The sequence below is a fragment of the Pseudorca crassidens genome, chromosome 14 (genome assembly GCF_039906515.1).
Source record: "Pseudorca crassidens isolate mPseCra1 chromosome 14, mPseCra1.hap1, whole genome shotgun sequence".
Taxonomy (NCBI): Eukaryota; Metazoa; Chordata; class Mammalia; order Artiodactyla; family Delphinidae; genus Pseudorca; species Pseudorca crassidens.
Window position 1 is genome coordinate 53,472,136 of NC_090309.1, and position 25,555 is coordinate 53,497,690.

At 36.6% G+C, this 25,555-nt stretch overlaps 1 protein-coding gene and 1 non-coding gene across 3 annotated transcripts in view; both read right to left on the reverse strand.

Annotated features, from left to right (window-relative positions):
* Positions 1 to 25,555, reverse strand: part of MSH2 (mutS homolog 2) — a 73,386-nt gene that overhangs the window by 6,541 nt on the left and 41,290 nt on the right. For both annotated transcript variants that reach the window (XM_067703046.1, XM_067703045.1), the window contains 5 exons: positions 22,477 to 22,586; positions 8,137 to 8,260; positions 6,528 to 6,678; positions 4,019 to 4,116; positions 730 to 975 (listed from right to left, as the gene is read on the reverse strand). In XM_067703046.1, coding sequence (XP_067559147.1) covers positions 730 to 975; positions 4,019 to 4,116; positions 6,528 to 6,678; positions 8,137 to 8,260; positions 22,477 to 22,586 — 729 coding nt within the window. The remainder of the gene's footprint in view (positions 1 to 729; positions 976 to 4,018; positions 4,117 to 6,527; positions 6,679 to 8,136; positions 8,261 to 22,476; positions 22,587 to 25,555) is intronic.
* LOC137206266 (U6 spliceosomal RNA) lies at positions 25,393 to 25,499 on the reverse strand. Its single transcript, XR_010934582.1, has one exon. It is a non-coding gene; the product is annotated as a U6 spliceosomal RNA (small nuclear RNA).

The window sequence follows — 25,555 nt, forward strand, 5'->3', positions numbered from 1 at the left end:
ACTGATTAATTAACTAAACACTATAATTCATTAATAAATGCATCTATCAGAGAATGAATCAGTATGATCAAGTCCTTCAAATCAAGTAAATTCCACACTAAAACCCAAAGACATGACCCTACTTTTGGAAAATGTGCAATTTACCAACTAATGGTGTTAGAGTATATGAACAACTTGAAAATCCATTTGGGGAAATAAAATACAATCACTGACTGTTTCCCAAACACATTTGCCCAAAGACTCCTATCACCCCTGCACCCTAACACTTTTATTTTCTAGAATCTCGTTAAGATCTCTCAAAACCCTTTAGTTTGAGACAAGCTACCTTAGTCTATATACAAGTCTACTTTTTTCGAGTTTCACATGAATATAGTATCATGTCTTTTAAAGAATTGCTACCCTAAGCTGAGGTCATTCCAGCACCTAATTCTGTTTGACTTTCAATGACCTCACTATTGAAAGGTTTGGCCCAAAGGTAAGCTTGGAGGATGAAGAGACGTTCATTTTTAAATGCACTGAACCCCTGGAACAGAGGTTTCATTCTGTTCACATATATTCATTCATTCATTCATTCATATATTATTAATATACTACTAACTAGAATGAACAACGTTCTTTTTCTATCATCAAGGACTAGGATTTTCTTCATCAACTTAAAATATATTTCCACTCCAACATAATAAATGGGAAACATTACCCACAAAAAGCCCATAAACTAGGTTTTTTTACCAGTAATGATGTGGAACACCTGTTTATCTTTTTCAAAGTGAACATCATTAGGAATAAATGCAACTTCATCTTGAACTTCAACACAAGCATGTCTGGATGCTTTCAGTATAATTCTCCCTTGTCCTTTCTCCAAAATGACCGGCCGTACATATGGAACAGGTGCTCCATTGGACACGTGAGCAAAGCTGACAACAGCATCTAGCTGAGCTAACACATCATTTAGTGTCTGCATCGGTTCTACATAGCCTATATAAAAACAGAAAAGGTACACAGGAATATTGGATAAGAAAAAATACATATAAGCAGCTGTAAGAATAAATTCAACCCTCCTCCATTTGGGAATTCAAAAACCATTTCCTAATTTATATCATTTTTAAAAACTAACCGAGGTTTGCCATAACTAAACATGAAAGGAACACCTAAAACTTAACATGAGGTTAAAATGTGTTGTCACATTTTCCCTTACTATGAACAGATTTCAAAAATAGAGTATGATGCCCTCCCTTACCAAGATCCATTACAATATAAAAGTGCATAGATGCTTGGACTTCCCTGGTGGTGCAGTGGTTAAGAAACGGCCTGCCAATGCCGGGACACCGTTCAATCCCTGGTCCAGGAAGATCCCACATGCCGCAGAGCAACTAAGCCCATGTTCCACAACTACCAAAGGCGGCGTGCCTAGAGCCCGTGCTCCGCAACAAGAGAAGCCACCACAACGAGAAGGCTGCACACTGCAATGAAGAGTAGCCCCCAGCTCATGGCAACTAGAGAAACCCACACGCAGCAAAAGTTAACATCACCAATGATACGGCAAAAGACATCATGTGCCCCTTAATATGAATCCACAGACAACAGTAACGTCTGCGTATTCCAGACAAAACTGTATCACCTGAAAACAATCATGAGGAAACATCAGACAAACTCAAACTGAGAAATGTTCTACAAAATAAATGGCCTGTTCTCAAAAAAAAAAAAAAAAAAAAAAATGTGCATAGCTGCTTATATAAGGAAATGAGGTAGAGGTTAAAAAAAAAACTAACAAGAAAAAGCTTCTATGGAAAAGCTTTCATGATATATTGATAAGGTAAGAAAAGCAGGGTGCAGTGATATGTGAGGCACAACTCTAAATTTTAAGAGTCTGAAACCAGGATGGCATTTCACAATTATCCTAAGAAACGTGCAAACACTAGGTAATAAGATATAATGTGACTGTCAAGATTGTTACTTGAGGTTTTTCTCCCATGCAGTTAAATTTTAGCATAAATTTAGTTCCATAACTGTTTCTTAAAACACTTTCAACAAGATTCCACTCTGCTAGAGCAGTAAAACTAAAAGCTATTACATACATTAAACAGTCCCTGACACATGCTAGGCAAAGCATGATTAGGCAATAAAAATGGTCAAAATTTTCAGAATAGATTCTAAAATTTTAATAGGTTGGAGGGGCTGGTATAACAGACACATGGCTCACACGAACTATCACATGGACATCAATGTGTCAAAAGCTTCAAAAGACAATCAAGAGAACACTTTAGTTTTAGAAAAATACAACATTATGAGTTTAATCAAATGGCAGAAAATCTGACTAATCTGATTCCCTTGTTCCCCATAAGTGATAAAATATTTTTTGAAAATAAAAATTAACTTATGAATTTAAACCACTTTTAAATTTATTCCTGTTTTACCTAACATATTAAAAAGGGGGGGGAGGGGGAGAGTTCATCATACTACCCTACCATATAGCAATAGGAACCTGTGAGAATTACTTAAATATTAGTGGAGTACTTACATAATTACTTTAACTCATAAAATTTCTAAATACCAACAAGAATAGGTTTATAATAAAAGAAAACCAAAAGCCTCTTAATCAAGAGTCTATATTTGGTATCTCACAATACCTGGCTCTTCACAGCATCACCTTTTCTGGTTTAAGAGCAAGATAAATTACAAAAATGATCTATTACATTTTTAATAAAGATAGTTTATAGTGTGTATATTAGACCAAGAAGAGGTTTCATTTAAATTCAAGGTGAATCCAAATACAAAACCTTCAATTTAAATGTTAAAATCTAGCAGCTTTAACCTACTAGGTATTTAATGAATATTAGTTAATATTATTTTGGGGGAAGACTCCCAGTTTGAATATATGTAGTGTTTTTTAGGGTCCTTACAAATGCAATCTAGGCTAGGAACATAATTCAACTAGAAGATTACCATGCTACAGCAATCTGATACCACCAAGCAAAAATTTAACCTTTACAAATCTCATTCATCTCAACACAAATATATAAAGTATACTAAAACCCTTTAAAAGTTTTATGTTTCTTTCTGATTTACTATAAAAATTCATAATAGTAAAACAATTTACAGAATTATACATGCTTATACTTTTTAAATGACTTACTACCCCTAAATAATCCAGCACACATAACCTGAGAACAAGGACATCTTCCTACTTAATCACTATGCACACCCAAGAAATGTGACACCAATATCATATTATCTCATATTAAACTTTGCCAATTTGTCCCAATAGTGTCCTTTATAGCTAGTCCCCAATTCCAACCCCTAGTACTGGATCCAATCAAGGATCATCCTCTGCCTTTGACTGTTCTGTCACTTTAAGTACCCTTTAATCTGGAACAGAACCTGCCCATTCCTTCTTTGCTTCCATGACACTGACATTTTTAAAGAGTGCAGGCCTTAAAAAGTATGTCCCACAATCTAAATTTATCCAATTTTTTTTCTTCTTGTTACTATTCAGGTTAAACATTTTCTTTTCTTTTTTCTTTTTTTTTGCGGTACGCGGGCCTCTCACTGTTGTGGCCTCTCCCGTTGCGGAGCACAGGCTCCGGACGCGCAGGCTCAGCGGCCATGGCTCACGGGCCCAGCCGCTCCGCGGCATGTGGGATCTTCCCAGACTGGGGCACGAACCCGTGTCCCCTGCATCGGCAGGCGGACTCTCAACCACTGCACCACCGGGGAAGCCCCAGGTTAAACATTTTTTTCAAGACTACTACAGGTATACCTTGGAGATATTGCAGGTTCAGTTCCAGACCACCGCAATAAAGGGAATATCACAATAAAGCAACACACAAATGTTCTGGTTTCACAGTGCACATAAAAGTTACATTTACACTATACTGTAGTCTGTAAGTGTGCAATAACAAAAAAAGTATATACCTTAAATTAAAAAATACTTTATTGCTAAAAAATGCTAACCATCATTTGACAAGGTAGGGTTGCCACAAACCTTCAACATTTAATGTATTGGTTCTATTAAATTTACCTGAAGAAATATTGACAATTTCTTTAACAATGGCATCCTGGGCTTCCTCATATTCGGTTTTATTTTTGGTATACTCTTCATTGAGAGAAGTCAATTTACTGCAAATCAAGATAATGGTATTATTAAAAATATTAAAACATCTACTGGAGATAATGTGCACTATATAAAATATATCCAGAGTATTATCCTATAAAGCATCAAAACAATTAAAATCGAAATATCAGTAGAAAATGGGCAACTCATTAGGGGCGGATGTGGCTGGAATTCAGTGTATTAACATTTATGCTGTTTGGAATGGCCCAATGGCACCAATAGTATTCTTGCTATAACAATTATTCCCTTGAGTAAAATTCTGGTCTGTGACCTTTTCTAAAATATTTAAATGGAACCTAAAAAATAAAACAAATGAATGTATACAGCAAAACAGAAACAGACATAGATACAGAAAACAAACTAGTGCTTACCAGTGGGGAGAGGGGGAAATTAGGGATATAGGATTAAGAGATAGAAACTACTATGTATAAAATAGATAAGGCAACAAGGATATATTGTACAGCACAGGGAATTATAGCCATTATCTCATAATAACTTTTAATGGAGTATAAACTATAAAAATACTGAATCACTATGCTGTATTCCTGAAACTAATATAATATTGTAAATCAGCTATACTTCGATTAAAAAATAAATAACACACACCTCCACACACAGTTTCTCTCATTACTGTAGGAAACGGTCTTTGATACTGAAAGTTGTCGAAGTAAGGTAAATGTTTTGAAAACAATCTTACTGAGCAATTTGAAGAGTAAATGAAAATTAAAGGTTGAAATAAAAATTGCTGAAGATGAGAATAGAGAAAAAATATTCACTGGTATCAAAGGAAAGGAATGAAATTAAAAACAAAAAGACAAGATGAGGGGGTCACAGAGGATACAAGAAAGAGGGGGAAGTACTTATCAGAAGGAGGGCGGTATTAGTCAATCAAGGCAATAACTGTGAACATGATGGAACCAGCAAATGCCATAACATGCATATACAGCTTGAGAACAGTACATTGGCACTGTACTATGAAACAGGCAACTGGAAAGAATTAAAGGAAGAAAAGAAAGAAGCAAAGACATTATAAAAGTGAGACTGCTGTGTGACGGGGAGAGCTGACAGAGAGAGAAGAAGAGGTGGGCAGGAATCAGATTGTACGGGTTATAGTAAAGATTTAAAATTTTTCTGGATGACAGACACTGGAGGTTTTTAAGAAGGACAATTATATGATCTCAGAGTCAGATCCACAGCAAGCAATCTGTTGACAACAAGCAATGAATGAATGAACGAATGAATTTTTCACAACTTTTGGAACCGCTGTGGTCAGTTCAACCTCTATATATATTTTGGCTTAGGTAAGACTGAACTTTTGAGGTGTTATAATCATCTTCCAGTCACCCATTGGTTAATTATAACATATATAAATTTCTTGAATCAGGGATATAGTGTGATTGAGAAACAGCAACTAATAAATTTGGCAACAGAAGATCCAGGTTAGAGTATCTATTGTTACTAGCTGTCCAATCCTGGGGAACTGGAGTTTCAGTTTCTCCATCTAAAAAGTGAGAGAACTTTAACCTATCCTGTTTATCTCAGAGAGCTGTTATGAGAAACAAACTAAACAGACCGACTGTTTTCATTACTAGGTTGTCTGAACACCTAGAATACTGTCTACATGTAACAGACACTCAAAACACTTACTAAATAAATGGAAAGAGGATCATATATACAAAAGTTAGCTGTAAATACTAAGAATATTCAGGAGGGTGGGAGTAAGGCTGGCCATAAGTTCTAGAACATTACAGAAGAGAAAGGATAAATGCCCTCACTCTACCAGTCACAGAAGATTTATTTTTAAATAATTCTTTTTTCACCCATGAATAATCTGCCTCAGGAACTTCCTAACATCAGCAAGAGAAAACGCAGAAAAAAACTGGTAAGATTTTTTACAACATGGAACACATTTTTTTTTTTTAAAAAAAGCTGTAGTCTAATGAATGGCCTTATTAAGGCTGGTAGACATCTCCCTAAACTAAATGATACAACCAACTGATACACCAGAAGAATTTAATGATCAAGGATAACAAAGTTTTCTTAGAAAAAATAAATGTGAAAATAACTAACAGAGATATGAAGGGGAACTAACTGTAATAGATATGGAAACATAAAATAAATGTAATACAATGTATTTCATACTGATAAAAGGATGGTAAGAGACATACATGAAAGAATAATCTTAAAAACAGACCCAAAGTGCCATTTCAGTCAATGAGGAAAAAATGAATTACTTAACAAGTGGTGTTGGGATATCTGACCAACCTCTTGTAAGGGAAAAAAAGTTTCAATCTTATCTTATGCCTTATATTAACAATAAATACGGTAAAACTTCCTTACCATAGAACATTCACATTTCATCAGAGAATAGTTTCATGGGACTAGTAAAGACTTAATTTAACATAGGCTTACAAACCTGTTCGTAAATTTAACACCATTCTTCTGGATATCTACTGTACTGAAATTTTTATTATTACGAAGGACTTTTTCTTCCTTGCATGTTACGCGAAAATAATATCCAAATTGTGTGTTGGAATCCAGTTTAATCTGTTTGCCAGGATCCAAGCCTTCATGATCAGGAAAAAAAAGAAAAAGTATGTCATAGATATCTACAGCCATTTTCAATGTAAGTGTTTAAAACACTTAAATCTAAATAGTGAAAAATACACTTTTATTACATGACAGCATACTGGAAATTATTAATATTACCCAACTGGGAAAGATGCACATCCTACTTCACTTACTTCACTCAAAAAACTACATGAAAATACTTAAACGCCCTTATTAATGTTAGCTTCTAATGCGGAGGCCTTTCTAGGTAAACCCAACCAAGGCTGCAGAGCACCAGCAGTGGGTAGCACACACTGTTCTAAGATGCTGTGGGCATGAGGGTAGATAAGAAATGGTCGCTGTCCTTGAGGAGTTCTGCTGAGGGTTCTTTAGTTAACCAAAGCATTTCTCTGGAACTAATATAGAGTATAATTAAAGAAAACAAATATACTTTCCAAACAAAAACTTGAGACTCTGACAATGAAACCCTAGAAAAACTAGGACATATACTTCGTGTTAAGTGTAGGAAGCTTCACAAAACAAGCAATGACCAATCAGCTAGACTTCATGCACCTAAGATTTTTGAGTTTTTATGTTTGTCCTGTCCTCATAATCTCATCCATCATTGTGATCTTTAGACCCCAAACCAGAAGAGAGAGATACTGTCTACAAATTTATTTGCTAAAGCATGACTATGGAATGTTAGAAGCAGCAAACAACTAAAGACAGACCTCACTTGACCAGAGAGGAAAGAGACATAGAGAGAACATGGAGAGATCTATGAAATGAGGAGGGTAAATTTCAATATCCTTCAAGGCAAAGATTCTTAAATCTAGGATCTAGTTCATATAAGGACTCTCCAAGGAAACTATTTGTAAAAATTTTTATATATGTTGGTATGGGCATATACAAGAGTACTGCTGCTCTGAGGGGTCTTCTACTATGCTAAGATTTATTTGTTCAACATACATGTGAGAGATGCTCAGAACAAAGAGGTTTATAAATTCAGAGCAAAAGAGAACAAAACAGTGTGAGACTGATTAGGGAACCGATAATCCAGGGAATTTAAATCTAATAATTTTTTTTAAGTTGATATTAATGAAGTGCTTGGGAACCCCAAAGCCAAATCAATGAACTATTCCTAGTAGAATTAGGCTTATAGAGGAGGTAACATTTAAAACAGGTCTTATTTAAAAGACACGATGCAAGGGCATGTAGGGTGATTTGTCTGGCAGGAACGTGGGATTAGGGAAATTAGTAAGAGAAGAATCTGAAGGGGAGGCCAGGCTCCAGATGTAAAGAACCCTGTATGTAGACTTTGTGTGACTGTAATTTTATTCAGTAGAAAAGGGGGCTGGCACTTTAAACAAGGAAGTGGCATGATCAATTGTGTCTTCTAGGAAAGCAATTCTGGCTCCAGTATGGACACTATGTAGACAAAAGAATTATTCAAACCTCCAAGAACCCATTCTTACCTAGTTCTCTAGCTGCACTTATTAATGTTGACTGCATCTTCTTTTCTAAGTCATCCATTATTTCTCTTAATTCACTCAAGTTAGGATCAAATGAAGGTTTTACAAGGAATTCATGGTTTTCCACCTAGAGACAGAACAAAGAGTAGCTAAATTTTATCAATGATGGGTAAAGATGGAAGTCATGAAAGTATTTTGCTTAATTTAAAATTCACTAATGTTTTGAGTTAAATGATTCACTATCCATAAGTTACTCAGTCACACTATAAGGAGTTTCTATATATTAACAGATATAAAGAGTTCTGTTTATTAGGAGCTTAGATCTCTGGATATAGAAAAATTATTCATATGAAACATAGTGCTGATGATAATTTTGTCCCTAACAGTATTCATTATTTTTATTTATATTTTTCCCTAAGCAATATTTAAAGACTGTAACAGAATGTGTAGTTTTTGCCCAAACCAAGGATCCATCTTAGGAATCTCGAAAAGTTAGCTCTTGAAATCCCTTTTTGAAACAAAATGACTAAAACTTGAACAAATTATGAAAGAATATTTTTTAAAAAGAATGAATCCTATCCTTATAGACATTAAGAACTATTGAAAAGACCTAATTTTATGTAAAAATATAAGAGTCAGTTTTCTAAAACAAGATTTTTAAAACTTCAGTAAGTGAGACTGATATAAATTCCTCCCAATTACTATTCACTTAATCACAGCACACCTTCTTCACATACCAAAATTGAACACCACAATAGGGAAATAAAATCACAATACAGAAAGCTAGCAAAAAAAGAGAATAAAGTTTTAATCAAATAACTTTCTCAATTTAAACCAACAAAAGATTTAATTATATAATACACTAAAATTTAAAATTTCAAATAAACCTAATTTTTTAAAAGGCAAAAGATTTGTAAAAATAGCTTTGCAAAATATAAAAATGTAAAGGTTGACGTTTTCTTTTATAAAACGGCACTTGTTTGCATGTATGAGAAAAACATCAAGTCATTAAATGGGCAGGCATAAAAACACACAACTCACAGATGAGAAAATAAGTAGTAAACTAAAGCCACAGAAAACTGCTAAAGCTCCATAATAATAAAACACATGAATATTTAAGCAACCTTAAGATATTATTCTATAGCTTTTTTTTTTTGCGGTACGCGGGCCTCTCACTGTTGTGGCCTCTCCTGCTGCGGAGCACAGGCTCCGGACGCGCAGGCTCAGAGGCCACGGCTCACGGGCCCAGCCGCTCCGTGGCATGTGGGATCTTCCCAGACCGGGGCACGAACCCGTGTCCCCTGCATCGGCAGGTGGACTCTCAACCACTGTGCCACCAGAGAAGCCTATAGCTATTTTTTTTAAGGAAAAAGAAAAACCCTATCACCAAATACTAATGAGGCTATAGTGAAATTAGTATACTCATTCATTTCTGGTGAGAATCTAAGTTGTTATAACCTTTAAAAAAGAAAAAGCAATATGAGACAAGACTCAGAGATATTTGTTATACTCTGACATAGCAATTCTACTCCTGGGAATTCAATCTAAGGAAATAATGCAACAGAAGCAAACAACACAGGGATGAATAAAATCTCTACAGATTTATCTGTTACAACAAGACGTGGAAATAACAGAACATCACAATATTTGCACAATCGTACATCACTAGAATATTATACAGTTATTTAAACAAACAATGAAGATGATCTAGAAACAAGGACCAAGACTTATGATAATCCAAGGAAAAAAATAATGCTACAATGGTGGATTGACAGTGTTACAGAACTGCCTTCTTCCAATGAAACTTAAAGAGAAGTGAGGCTGAGCCAGGCTTAGTTCCCATCCTCACTCCCACCTTCCAGAAATCCTCTGGTGAGTCAACAAAACCCTGAGAAATCTCACTAAGAATCCCAACCTGGAGAGTAGAAAGTTGAGGGGTTCCCTTACAGTTTCCTTCCACAGATGGGGGAATACTATTCTGAAAATGCTGCTGGGAGACCCCAGTGAAGCAAGGGAAAGTGATGACTGAGCTCTAATTTAGTAAACACTCTTAGGTCACACACCAAATGGAGTATCCTTCATTAATGCCTTACTCCTCCCAAACAATGGATAAGAAAATATACCACCCAACTAAGTGTTCTAACCTAGAACTGAGGTATTCTAACAAACACAACATAATGACCTCTACGAGTTGTCTTTCAGATTATCACCCACCTAGCTCCAGAAACACACACACCCATTACACCAGACTACACAAAGGAAATGGAACAAAATAAACCCAGGCTTAGAACTCCAAAACGGGATAATGAAATCAAGAAGCAAGATAAAAAGAATAAGGAAGGGAAGTTAGATCCTAGCAATATCATTAAAATACAAATAAATACATCATAACAAAGAAGAGGAGAGATACTGTTGAATCAAATTACCTGTACTGACATAGTAGAAAAGACTTGATATAATCAGAGAGAATTCACATGAAAGAGATTAAAGTAATTAGAGAGGAGAAAGTAAGTATGGAAGATACTAGAAATCTTCAAAAACTCCACTATCCTAGAAATACTAGATAAAATATTATAAGCACTTTTTCAAATAAGTGTATAGTTGAGTTAGGGAAAACTATGTCTGAGCTCCTGCAAAGTGGAGAGTCCCCAGCATAGAGCAAGGCTGGGGGACCATGTTAAAAACCTACCTCATGAGATATGGTAACAATTAGGGAAACGTGCCTCTATCAGCCTGGGCCCCTGGAAAAAGGAAGGCAGGGGCAGAATCTCCTCTCTGACAATGTGTGACTAAAAGCCAGCCTTTACTATATATAAAATAGATAACTAATAAGAACCTACTGTCTAGCACAGGAAACTCTACTCAGTACTCTGTAATGACCTATATGGGAAAAGAATCTAACAAAGAGTGGATATATGTATATGTATAACTGATTCACTTTGCTGTACAGCAGAAACTAACACAACACTGGATATCAACTATACTCCAATAAAAATTAATTTTAAATAAATAAATAAAAGCCTGCCTTCACTGGAGTTGGGATTTCAAATGTCTGCTGTATGTCTCAGCAGTGAAAAAGGCTGCTGGGTATGGCCATTTCTATTATCCCCTCCTTCTACAGTGACAGAACTGACAATTTTTCATGAGACACGTAGCTACTAAGAACGAAGACTACATTTTCCAGCTTTGCTTGCAGCTGGTGTGGGCATGTAACTAAATTCTGACCAACAGAATGTGAGCAGGAATGATGTGTACCATTTCCAGAATGTGTCCTCATCTTCCCCTTTAGTCCTCTCCCATTGGCTGGAATAAAGATAAGGTAGTAAGCCATCCTGGACCTTGAAGATGAAGGCAACACCCTAAGGATGCTAGAGAAGTAAAGGGGAGACAGGGTGCAGAGACAGTGGGGCTGCCCTGCCAGCCCTGTGCTGCTATGCCTACACTGTCGTGATAGAAAATGAAACCCCTTTTCCTGTTTAAGCCACTGTTATCGATTTATTTGAGGTTTCTTTTTCAACAGCTAAATCTTTGCCCTAACAAATGTAGAAAGCTACAGGCTGAGAAATAAATGTGTTATTGGGTTAATTACATTTGTAGGGTATAAGGCAAAAGCAAATTTTATCTGAGAGGATATATGATTTGCACAGAAGGAACCCAGATAAATGAGAATTCATAATCTAAACATACATAACAGACAAGGAAACAAGCCACCACGAGTAAGAGAGTCAAAAAAAAAAAAAAAAAAACGGTAAGACTCAGCAGAAAGAAGGAACAGATTTAAATGCAAGAAATTTTCGAGATGGAATATTAAGAATGGGAATGGAACACCTGAGCAAAGAACAAGCTACTACTTAAAAAAAAAAGACTAGGCAGACTTAGAAATGAACCAAACAACCTCTATAAATGAAAAATATAATCATTAAAAAAAAACAAAACCCGGGCTTCTCTGGTGGGGCAGTGGTTAAGAATCCGCCTGCCAATGTAGGGGATATGGGTTCGAGCCCTGGCCCAGGAACATGCCACGGAGCAACTAAGCCCATGGGCCACAACTACTGAGCCTGTGCTCTAGAGCCTGCACCACAACTACTGAGCCCACGTGCTGCAACTACTGAAGCCCACCCGCCTAGAGCCTGTGCTCTGCAACAAGAGAAGCCACCACAATGAGAAGCCTGTGCACCGCAACGAAGAGTAGCCCTGCTCGCCACAACTAGAGAAAGTCCACGCGCAGCAATGAAGACCCGACATAGCCAAAAATAAATATAAATAAAATAAATTTATTTTAAAAAACCCAATGGGATTGTTAAACAACATATTAGAGCTGAAGAATGAGACCATCTGAAATAATCACAAAGAGAGCAGCACAGACACGTGGCAGAAAAAGAATGCAAAAGTCTGACACATGTCTAATCATAGCTTTAGAAAAAAAGAGTAAACACAATAGTCAAAGAGATAATGACTAATAATTTTCCAGAACTAATAAAAGACATGAATTCTCTGATTAAGAAAACACAGCAAATCCAAATAGGAAAAATAAAAAAGAAATCCACTTTTGGGCCCAGTGTAGTAAAAGGAACCAATATCTGGGATCAAAACTTGTCAACAATAATAGTGCAAGCCAGCAGACAATGCAACACAATCTTACAGGTACTAAGGAAAAGTAGCTGTCAATGTGGAATTGTACACTCAGATAAAATATCCTTCAAGAACAAGGGTGACACCAAGCAGGGGTTCGGGGGTGGGATGAATTGGGAGATTGGGATTGACATATATACACTAATATGTATAAAATAGATAGCTAATAAGAACCTGCTATATAGCACAGGGAATTCTACTTCACTCCACTGTACAGTAGAAACTAACACAACATTGTAAAAACAACTATACCCCAATAAAAAAAAGAACAAGGGTGAAATACAGACATTTTCCAACAAACAAAATCTGACTAACAGACTCCCCCCCACCAATAAAGGAACTCCTAAAGAATATCCAGGAAGAAGAAATGAACAGCAAAGAAAATGGTAAGCAGATGGGCAAATCTTAACACTGACTATAGAGAAATCTAAGGGGTAAAAAAGATAGAACTAACATATCAACCAGTAATGAAGAAATATAATCTGATCTAAGGTATTCTAAGGTCCTAGTATTCTGGGGGAGAAGTAAGAAGATGCTGATAACGTTTTTGACTTTGATGAGTTATGTATACACATTTTTTAAAAAAATTTGTGAAGAACTTCAAACCAGTGCATGTGTGATAGGATAGAGGAGGAGCATAAGAGGGAAAATGGGAATTTTTAAAACCCAATCAACATAAAATTAAGAAAGAACAGGTAAGGGGAACCAGGAACGATAAGAATCACAAAATAATTCGGTAGAAATAAATCCAAATTGCCACTTTAAAAAAAGAGATTATCAAATTAAACTTTCTTTTTTTTTTTGGCTGCTATGGGTCTTCGTTGCTGCGTGCAGGCTTTCTCTAGTTGCGGCGAGCTGAGCCACTCTTCGATGCAGTGCACAGGCTTCTCACTGCGCTGGCTTCTCTTGTTGCAGAGCACAGGATCCAGGCACGCGGGCTTCAGCAGTTGTAGCTCATGGGCCTAGTTGCTCCACGGCATGTGGGATCTTCCCACACCAGGGATTAAACCCACCGCCAGGCAGATTCTTAACCAATGCACCACCAGAGAAGTCCCTATCAAATTAAATTTTTTTTAATTTTTTAAAAATTTATTTATTTTATTTATTTATTTTTGGCTGTGTTGGGTCTTTGTTGCTGCCACGGGCCCCCTCCAGTTGCAGCGAGCGGGGGCTACTCCTTGCTGAGGTGCACAGGCATCTCACCACGGTGGCCCCTCTTGTTGCGGCATGCGGGCTTCAGTAGTTGTGGCACACGGGCTCAGTAGTTGTGGCTCGTGGGCTCTAGAGTGCAGGCTCAGCAGTCATGGCACACGGGCTTAGTTGCTCCACGGCACGTGGGATCCTCCCAGACCAGGGCTCGAACCCATGTCCCCCGCACTGGCAGGCAGATTCTCAACCACTGTGCCACCAGGGAAGCCCTCAAATAAAATTTTAAAATAAATAAAATCCAGCTATAAGTTTTTTCCTAAACCAAAAAAACTCATGAGGGATGGGAAAAGATATACCATGTAAAAAACAAAAAAGAAGGACTCTGGCACTGCTTTCTTATGATCAGACAAAATAAATCTGAGGCAAAAAGCATTACATAATAATAGCATTACTATTATTTAAATATCCCTAAGAATGATAAAGGTTCAATTGCCCACACACACACACACACAAAATGACAGCTCTGTGCCTTGAAAACATATGAAGCAAAAATGTACTGAATTTATGAAGACATCCACATTTCTCTCAGTAACTCAGCAGATTAAAATTAGCAAGTATCCAGACAATGTGAACAAAACAACTAAAGCTTTATCTAATGGACATATAGAGAACTCTGCAACCAAAATTAGGGAGCACTCATAATCCACACACACATGGAGAAGTTTTATGAAACTGACACACACCAAGCTTGGAAATTTAAAAACTTACTTCTAAACAAAAACTTACTTCTAAACAAATGACAAACCAAAGAACAAATAAATGATAATGGAATAAAGGACTTAAAACTAAGTAAGAAATTGTACCTCTCAAAACGTATAGGATTCAGTCAGCTAAAACAACACAATGAAAGGAAAGTATAATCTTAAGTGCTTACTAAAAAAGAAAAGGCTGGAAAAGTAGTGAACGCTCAACTAAAGAGGCTGAAAAGAGACCAAATTTAGATGAAATATATATGTAAGAATGGAAATTAATGGGAAAAAAAAAAAACCCAAAGATACAAAAAAGGATTTTAAAGGTCGATTTAGACAAGTTGATTCTCTAAAAAACAGACAAACTATGGAAAGGAAGAAGTGTCAAGGAAGGCACAAACAAATTATATTAAAAATAAACAGGAAATCTATCTGCAAATACAGCAGTCCTTTTAAAAATAATAAGCAATCACTATGAACAACTTTTAGCAATTGGAAAACTCAGAAATATATATCTACTAGAAATATATTCAGAATATAAATAGAACACTTACAACTCAACAACAGAAAGACAACACAATTTAAAAATGAGCAGGGCTGCGCTGGTGGCGCAGTGGTTGAGAGTCCGCCTGCCGATGCAGGGCATGCGGGTTCGTGCCCGGGTCCGGGAGGATCCCACGTGCCTCGGAGCGGCTGGGCCCGTTAGCCATGGCCGCTGAGCCTGCACGTCCGGAGCCTGTGCTCCGCAACGGGAGGGGCCACAGCAGTGAGAGGCCCGCGTACCGCAAAAAAATAAATAAATAAAAATTTTTAAAAAATGAGCAAAGGATCTGAAGAGACATTTCTCCAAAGATATAAAATGATCAACAGGTACTTCCCTGGTGGCGCAGTAGTTAAGAATCCGCCTGCCAATGCAGGGGACACAGGGTCGAGCCCTGGTCTGGGAAGATCCCACATGCCGCAGAGCAACTTAGCCCATGCGCCACAACTACTGAGCCTGCGCTGTAGAGCCTGCGAACCACAACTACTGAGCCCGCATGCTGCAACTACTGAAGCCCACACGCCTAGAGCCCATGCTCCACAACAAGAGAAGCCACAGCAATAAGAAGCCCATGCACCACAACGAAGAGTAGCCCCCCTTACCGCAACTAGAGAAAACCCGTGCACAGCAACGGAAATCCAACGCAGCCAAAAATCAATCAATAAAATTTAAAAATAAAATAAAATGATCAACAAATACATGAAAAGATACTTATCATTAGACACCAGGGAAATGCAATTCAAAACCACAATCAAATACAACTTCATACCAACTAGGATGGCTATTAAAACAACAAAACAAAACAAACAAAAACCACAGAAAATAACAAGTATTAGCAAGAATGTGGAGAAACTGGAATCCTCATATATTGCTGGTGGGAATGATAAATGGTGCAGGGACTATGGAAAACAGTGTAGTGATTCCTCAAAAAGTTAAACATAAAATTACCATATGACTCAGCAATTTCACTCCTAGGTATATACCTAAAAGAACTGAACAAATTACTTGTACATGACTGTTCAAAGCAGTACTATTCATAATAGCCAAAGAGTAGAAACAACCTTTAAGTCCATCAACAAGTGACTAGATAAACAAAATGTAGTATATACATATAATGGAATATTACTGAGTCATAAAAGAAGCCAGTCACAAAAGGTCACATATTGTATGATTCCATTTACAAAAAATGTCAAGAATTGTCAAGTCCATAGAGATGAAAAGTAATTAGTGGTTGCCAGCATCTAGGGAAATTGGGAAAAGTAAGTAACTGCTAATGGGTATGGGTTTTCTTTCGGTGGTAATGAAAATATTTTAGAACTAACTGGTAGTGGTTGCACAACAGTGTAAATGTACTAAATACCAATGAATAACACGCTTTAAATTGGTTAATTTTATGTAAATTCCCCTCCAAAAAATGTAATCATTGGAAAGAAAAAAAAAGAAAAAATATATTTATGGATAGAAAGACTCAATGCTGAGAGGGAGGAGATATGGGGATATATGTATACGTACAGCTGATCCACTTTGTTATAAAGCAGAAACTAACACACCATTGTAAAGCAATTATACTCCAATGAAGATGTTAAATTAATTAATTAATTAATTTTAAAAAAGACTCAATGTTGTAATGATGTTGATTCTCCCCTAAGTTAATCATTAAATTAAATGCAATTTTAATCAAAATACTTAAGACAATATTATTTATAAAGTTTAGAAATAACCAATAGCACATATTAATGATATGATGAAAATATTAACATTAATGAAATGCATGAAAATTATAATAAACACCAATTTCAGGATAGCATGCAATTCTGTGGAGGGATGTATGCAAACAGGACTTTATAGTGTGCATACAAATGTTGATTATATTAGTATGACAAGTATTTTATAATCAAAATTTTAAACTTTTAAATACCTCAAAAAGGGGGAAAGTGGATGGAGAAATTAACAGGAGAAAGAATGTGGATAGAAAGAAGGGGAAAGGAAGGAAAAGGGGTGGGAAGAAAGAAGGAAAGAAAAAGAGGTCAAGGCCCAGAGGGGGCCAGACAGAGGAAAAGGGGAAGGTGAAAGTGGGGAAAGATAAAGGGGTGAAGGAAAGGGAACAGGAACGAAGAATTCTTCAGGCATCCAGGCAGAGCAGATTACCTGGAATGCGGGGATGGGGAGGCGGGTGGGAGGACAGGGCGGTAGTAAATCAAAGTGATAACAGACATTTCATTGACACTGAATGTCAGAAGATAGTGGTGCATCACCATTAAAGTTTAGGAAAGCTGTAACTATAATAATAAAGATTTGCTCGAGAATAAAGCTAAAAGACAGATATGCTTATCAAGCATGAAATAATTCAAGGACTATAATATCCATCAACCTTTCTTTTTAAAAAACCCATAACACCTGAAAAACAGATCCAGCCAAATAAAAGTGGAATCAAGCATTTTAAGGCCAGGAATGAAGAAGCCATGGTAAAAGGACATGGTAAGCACTGAATCCATTTACATATAAACATGAACATTAAACAGCCTGAAAATTGGAATTAAGGCTACAGACATGTTGTGCATATTTTAGCCCTGGCCAGTGTAAAAATATAACTATTAATAAATACCAAGAGGTATGAAGGGAGTTCTACAGAAGCACATACAAGAGTGGTTAACTGCTCAACTTTCAGAGCAGGTAATTAATACTCCAAAATTGAAATATGTCCTTCAAAGAAATCTCCAATCTCCTCATATTTTTCCTAATGTAAGTTTCTTTAACCTATGTTTTAGATTATTTTCCCTCTCTTATGGTAAAAAATTATTCATCTGAAGTTCAACAATTCCCTCCCATAATTTTTTTTTTCTGTTACACTGAAAACCATTAGGTTGGACCCTCTTAAAATTAGAAGTTACGTCTATAGTATAAGCTCATTTCTCTATCTATGCATCTGTCTGTACATAACCATAAAAAGACCATTAGCTGTACCATTAGCTGTGTCTCAATGGAGGCACTACTAGGATTTTGAGTGGGACAATACTTTATTGTAAGGGACTAAAACACAAAATTTCAACATCTGTCCTCTAAACCTTCAATACTGCCCATACTTGAGAAAAGACTAAATGTTAGTTAACAGTTATTTCTGGGTGGTAGATGTGGAGGATATTTTTAACTACCATCTCTCTACCTTTCTGCATTGTGTGAATGCTATTTTATATAGGTATCAGTTTTACAAAAACAGTGTTTTGTTTTTTATAGGACAACAATAAGAAAAAATGCCAACATTTTGACAGTTAATTCTAGATGGAAGAATATGAATACTTCCGTGTTTTGTATTTCTTTTTCGTTTCCGAGTACAAAAACTTTAAAGTATTTATATTTAATTTAAAGTTATAGTTAATTTAAAGTTATAAAGTATCTCTATAACTTACATATACTTATACAATAATGATATAGTTGTATGAGGATTATTTAATTGTGGTTTTTTAAAAACTATTTCAATTTCTTCTGTCCCAGTATTTTCAATAAAAATTTATCTAAAGTCATTACTTTTCCAATAGTAGATGAATTATCAGTAATAAGTGTATGTAAAAACTAAGATTCAAAGATAAAATGGTCCAAATACATACAGAAAGGTTTAAAAATTTAATACATCTCACTGAATCACCCAATAAACAAATATTGTTTACATTTTTGTGAAAAATCATTGTTTTTTTTGAACCCTGTCTTGGGGTAGTTTTGCTCTACATTTACTTCAAAAATGGAAAACCCGGGGCTTCCCTGGTGGCGCAGTGGTTGAGAGTCCACCTACCGATGCAGGGGACACGGGTCCGTGCCCCGGTCCGGGAAGATCCCACATGCCGCGGAGCGGCTGGGCCCATGAGCCATGGCCGCTGAGCCTGAGCGTCCGGAGCCTGTGCTCCACAATGGGAGAGGCCACAGCAGTGAGAGGCCCGCGTACCACAAAAAAAAAACAAAAAAAACCTTTCTATAAGATTTATGGAAAGCAGCCACAAAAAACACCCAACACATTTATATAAAAAGCTAAGCCTAGGAAAAAACAAAAATTAACCCAACCACTCATATAAATGACTGCTCCTCTCATCACATGAATTCTTAAGTGCACAGGTAGAAAATATGAAATCATACATGAAATGATTGATATCCTCTTGAGGTTTTCTCAAAGTGGTTCTGAGTCACGTAACTGAAATACCTAAATTCACTACAAATATCTACAATGACAGTGAAGGTTTGAATTCACCTCATAACCTGAGCTAAGTTTAAAAGTTTGTAACTGAGAATAAAGACAGAATCTTAGGAGACACTCCTGGTGGTCTTACAACAGTTATTTCCCTCCTTCTCCCTTCCCAGTAGTGCTCTTACTTTGTGTATCTCCAACTAGAGAAATAACCTACCCCTTGTATCTTAGGCCAAACATCCCATTCTATTTCTCTGGCCACAATCATTGCTTAAATAGTCCCATCAAGGCAAACTTCAGGACTCTTTCTTGGAATATGGCATGAACTGCTACTGGTAGGTAGCCATCCTAGAGCCAAAAGAGGAACCAGCCTTAGGTCAAAATTTAAATCATAAAAAAACAGAAGAGATCAAGAAATTAGGTCCTTTGGATGGCCTCACAGAGCTGCTGAATAAAGCGACTCTAAATAAAGCCTACCGTATCTCTAGACTTAGAATTTCATGAGCCAAGGTATATTGAGAGTTTAGATTACCTGCAAAAATAAAGAGTCCTAACTGATATTAAGTTTAACCACAAATAATCTACTCAGAAAATTTTAAAAAAGCAAACCCATAACTCACATCTTACTGGCACAGTACTTAATGTTGAAGGGGTCCACAACATGTCACTGTGGCATAAAAATTATACTGAGGTGAAAGCATGAGAGTAGACTTTGTTTCTGAACTCTCTTATCTCCCTAAAAGCAGAGCCTCCCCAAAGAACTCAATTGTTGTTAAGTCCTTTCCCAGGGAGATTCACAACCAGGGAAGTCAAAACTATCATATCTTCCATCTGTTCTCCAAAGAGCTCATTTATCTTTCCTAAAAGCCATTTGTTTTACAATAAGTGCCTTTTCTCCCACTCCCCTTCCCCTAATATTCCCAAATTCTGACAGCTTCCTTGAGTCACATTTTTCTGTGAACTCCAAGTCTGTTCTCTTGCTAAATTTTTTTTTTTTTTGGTCAGTTTAATTACCAGTCCCCCAAACAATGAACCTAAGAAAGGACAGGAAAAGTTTTCTTCCCCTACAAAGTTAACTACTTAATATTCTACTTTCAGATTTAAAAACTGGGGCTTGTCGTATCTAAAGTGACAGCAATGAAATGAGGACAAATGACCTCTTCTTTTGCAGTCTATATCCAACCAATTATTGCACTGCTTACCTTCGCAATCCACTCTTCCCAGACATTTATAAAATCTTATAACGCTCTAATCCCATAGCGTCATTCAAGAGTGAACACTGACTACTATTTTACAGTCACAGCAAATTCTAGTTTAACAGATATGTGTCAAGTATTTCAGAGCAAAGTAAAAATCCTTAACCCACAATAAGGATAATACAATGGAGCTGAAGAAAGCACACCAGGCTGTTAACATTGTTCATCTGAAATGAGGGAAGGAGAAAAATCAAGGACGGTCATTTTTGACTCTGTATTTCTTTCCATCATTTTGTTTCACTTGTTCTAATACTATATGTTCCATTTATAAGTAGAAATGCACTAAATAAAGAAAAACAGTTTAAAAATTTATATCCTGGTATTTTAAATCTCTTTCTGGAAAACTACCCACAAGCACACTAACCTACAAGTAAATGAAAAAGACTGCCCTATCGCTGACAAAATATTACCAGAAAAGAAGCATTTATACCTACACACACACAGACGACACACACACACAAACACACGCACTCACACACATTCATGTGCTTCTAAAATCCAAAGATTTTAAACATCTGGATACCGCTGCCCCCTTCTTCCCAACAGGTGAGGATGTGGCCTTACCTGTGACTGGGCAGAGTTGGATATTTGTAAACATTCCTCTAAATGAAAGCAAGTAAATGTGTAGCTCTTGATGGTCAACAAAAACTCTGACTAAAATCCAGGTGGGAAAGCAAGAACTGAACTTTTCCATGTCACTACACCTATTTACACACTTGAAGGAACCCCGAGGCCAGGCAAAGCTCTGATGAAATGCTGCAGTTGATTTTGCCCTTTGTGGCCAGCTTTATTAGAAACTTCTAAGTTGCTATCTCCATGCCTTAATATTGTGGGTCTCAAACTTAATCATGTATCAGAATCACCTGGTGGGCTTGTTAAAACAGATTGCTGAGCTCCCAATGACCTAAAAGTTGGGCACCTAAAATCATTCCACTAACAGCAACATTACAGAGGAAACAAGAGCTAAAACACAAGTTTTCCTAAACAAAGGATGAATGATGCAAGTTTTCTGACTGTTTAACCTACAAGTAAATGGAAAAGATTGCCCTATCACTGACAAATTACCAGAAAAGAGCATTTATACATATACACACACACACACACACACGTGTGCTTCTAATATCCAAAGAGCACAGAGTAAACGAGGTTTAATTTCTTTAAATCTCAGTTAATGATCCAGTAAAAACAAAATAAATCAATATCATATATGGCAAATGTTAACTCCACTTAATCCAGTTATCAAGAAGAATGCAAAGAATCTAACTATTCTTTAATAAGAATAATGTAAGCACATATTTCCTGCATGATTATATTTAACAGGAAAGTTAGTGTAAAAAATTTCAAAGTATTAGTATTTAGAGTCATGGTTAACTTTTTAGTATACAACCACTCAGGAGATACACCCATACTCTAACCTCCTCCCCCAAAGACCTTCTCTACGTGGAAAAAAAAACAAGAGAAGCTGACTTCTCTTACGTTCTATGTTTACCTCTATACCTTTCCCTTTTCCAGTGACTATAACTTTCCTTCTTTCTTGGAATTAAAACAAAACTCAGCTTGCACATGTGAAATCTTTTATTTATGAAATTTCCTTTAACCAGGCCACTTATGCCCAACATTCACTTCCTCTGTTAATCTTTCTTAATTTTCGTCCACTGAAATGATTATTAAAAAAAAGTTTAAAAACCTTTTCCCATCACTTAATCTTACATCCACTGTCTCAAAGGTGCCTTACAAAAGTGTCAAAATTAAATATTAAAAAGAGAAATCTGGAAAGTTTTCTGATGTGCCTTTGCTTTTCGAAACTATTCTGCCGCTTGTTTTAAAGAGTATATTGCATACCTGATCCATATCTAAAGTTGTTTCTATCATTTCCTGAAACTTGGAGAAATCAGAACGAAGATCAATAAGAGGAGTCACAAAAACTGCCAACAACAATGCCTGATGTTTTCCTAAAAGAAAGCAAAAAGTAAATAAATAAATAAATAGGTCCTATATTAAAAATACAAAACTACAAATCATGAAAATTTGCAATAATGAGCAGCCTTTGATCCCCAAAGCACAAACTGTATAGCAGATCTCTGAAGTTACTACTCACTCAGGTATCTTAATTCAAATGTGTTTAGTACTTATATAGTAAGGGAGATGATCTGGCACTCAAAGTTTCCTACTAATAAAACACTGCCTGCCCTGCATGTCTGTTAATCGCCTTCAGAAGAGGTACTATAGATGCAGAAACGTGACATTAATTACAACCAAATGAATAGCGTTTCTTTTTAGATTTAATAACCCAAAGTTGGAGTCATTAAAATAAAATATCTAACTTACCTTATAAATCCCTAATTTCCATTAATAATACAGTGCTCCAATTAACAGAGGTTAAATCAAGCCACAAGTAAATGGAACTTCGCTTGATGCTGTTCAAGAGCACATGCTGGGGAATTATGTGAGGAGAAGTAAGTGAAGCAACAGGGTCTATAGTGTGAAAGGCATGAGTAGAGAGACCTGGAAGCCAATCCCTGCTCTGGTATCTATGGCTCTGTGATCTGGAGCCTCCTTTTCCTTGTCTATTACAATGGGAGTAATAACAACAGCTACCTAGAAGATGAATAAATAAGACAACTATGCTTAGTATATATACAGTAGTTGACACAACAGAAGCTCAGTAATAGTTACCACGCATTATTATTGGTTATAACACAAGGATTTTCTTCTGATCTCCAATAAATTCCCTTAGGAGAATGCTGCAAGTAATCTCTACCATACTGCATTTCACTCCAAAGCAACAATTCCCAACATTTTCCAGACGTATTGGTAGCTCTTGATTGAGAAAATGATGAAAACGTTATGATGGCAATCAGTAAAACTATTGAGAGAATTCATATTTTATTATTAATCACAACAGCATCTAGACATACTTAGAAAATAGTACATATGTGTGAAACATTAGACAGTCTATAAACAACTTTGCCCACATAATGTCTGTTGTGCTACAATGCCTGGTTCTTTATTCTGAATTAGCTCATATGCTATTGGTAAAGAGGGGAATGATGGCAGCAAAACATGGTGGTGGCACTGGTTCACGAATGATTTTTCCCCCAGCCCATTAATGTCTTGAAGAGATCAAGGGAAAGCTTTCACACAATTAAGAGTAAGCTTAGCAACATACAAAGACCTCAGAGTAGCTGGCTTAATGACCATTATACTTTCCACTATGTTAAGGTATGTGGAAAGGCTGAGTATAGATGAAGAGTACAAAAACATTTGCCACTGTTTAAAAAGAAATTTTTTATTCAACTGAATTCTATATACCCGGTTCAGATTTTTTTTTTTTTAAATAACTTTATTTATTTATTTATTTTTAACTTTGGCTGCGTTGGGTCTTCGTTGCTGCGTGCAGGCTTTCTCTAGTTGCAGAGAGCGGGGCCTCCTCTTGTTGCGGAGCACAGGCTCTAGGCGCGCGCGGGCTTTAGTTGTGGCATGTGGGCTCAGTAGCTGTGAGCTCGTGGGCTGCAGAGCGCAGGCTCCATAGCTGTGGCGCCTGGGCTTAGCTGCTCCGCAGCATGTGGGATCTTCCCGGACCAGGGCTTGAACCCGTGTCCCCTGCATTGGCAGGCAGATTCTTAACCACTGTGCCACCAGGGAAGTCCCCCGGTTCAGATTTTTAACTTTGCTGAAACTGACATTTGAAGCAAATGCCCTCAAAGGGCATCTCGAAGGAGGAAACGAGCCCCAGACTTTAAAGCTGCAAGGTGTCACTTGATGCTGGCTACAAATGCAATGGAGATTTACGCAGGCTATTGCTTTTATTAAAGGTTAATGCTTTTGTTATTAATCACTTAAAATTTTTCATATTTTGAGGTCTACCTTATCTCTATTTTTTTCTGTAAGTTCTGTTTTCTAGCACAGGACTTCGAAGAAGGTAAGGTTTTCCAAGAAAACACAAGTGGTATTATTACAGAAGTACCTGTATAAACTTCAGAATATGTCCTCTAGCCCCTCACACCTTGCTGCAGCTCTTCTCAGAGTTAAAGTCCCTTCCTCTGCTCACTTGTTCCATATCCTGCAAAGCCTTCACTAGCATCTTGAATTCCTTCCCCTACTTGTAATTTGTACTGAGCCCCACTTGGCAATTTCCAACTGGGTTTTTCTTCCCCCAATTGGTTATGGTTTTAATTAAAAATAACAGCTCTATTGAGATATAAATCATATACCAAACAATTCTCCATTTTAAAGTGTATGATTCAATGGTTTTTAGTATATTCACAGATTTGTGCAACCATCACCACAATCAATTTTCAAACTCTGTCACTACCCTCAAAAGAAACAAGGAACCCTGTACCCATTAGCAGTAACTTACGATTTCCTTCCAACCTCCTGCCATTCCTCCAAGCCTAGGCAATCACTAATCCACCTTCTGAATCTATAAATTTGCCTATTCTGGTCTTTTCATATAAATGGATCACATTATACTGTGACGGCTTTTTTTCACTCAGCATAATGTTTTCAGGGTTCATCCATGTTGTATCATGCACCAGTACTTCGTTACTTTTGACTGAGGAACAATCTTCCATTGTATGGATATGCCACATTTTATTTATTCATTCATCAATTGATGGGCACCATTGGGTTGTTGTTGTTTTTTTAAAAATCATTTTTGGTTTACTTCTAGTAACAAAATAACATACTTTTCAGTACGATTGTTTTCAATTACAGAAGTACAGAAACTAAAATAAAATCTTAATAACACTATTACCTAAAAATATGGAACGCTTCACGAATTTGCATGTCATCCTTGCGCAGTGGCCATGCTAACCTTCTCTGTATCGTTCCAATTTTAGTGTATGTGCTGCCAAAGCGAGCATCACCATTGGGTTTTGATAAACTCCATCTTCCACTAGTTACCACAACCTAACAAGCC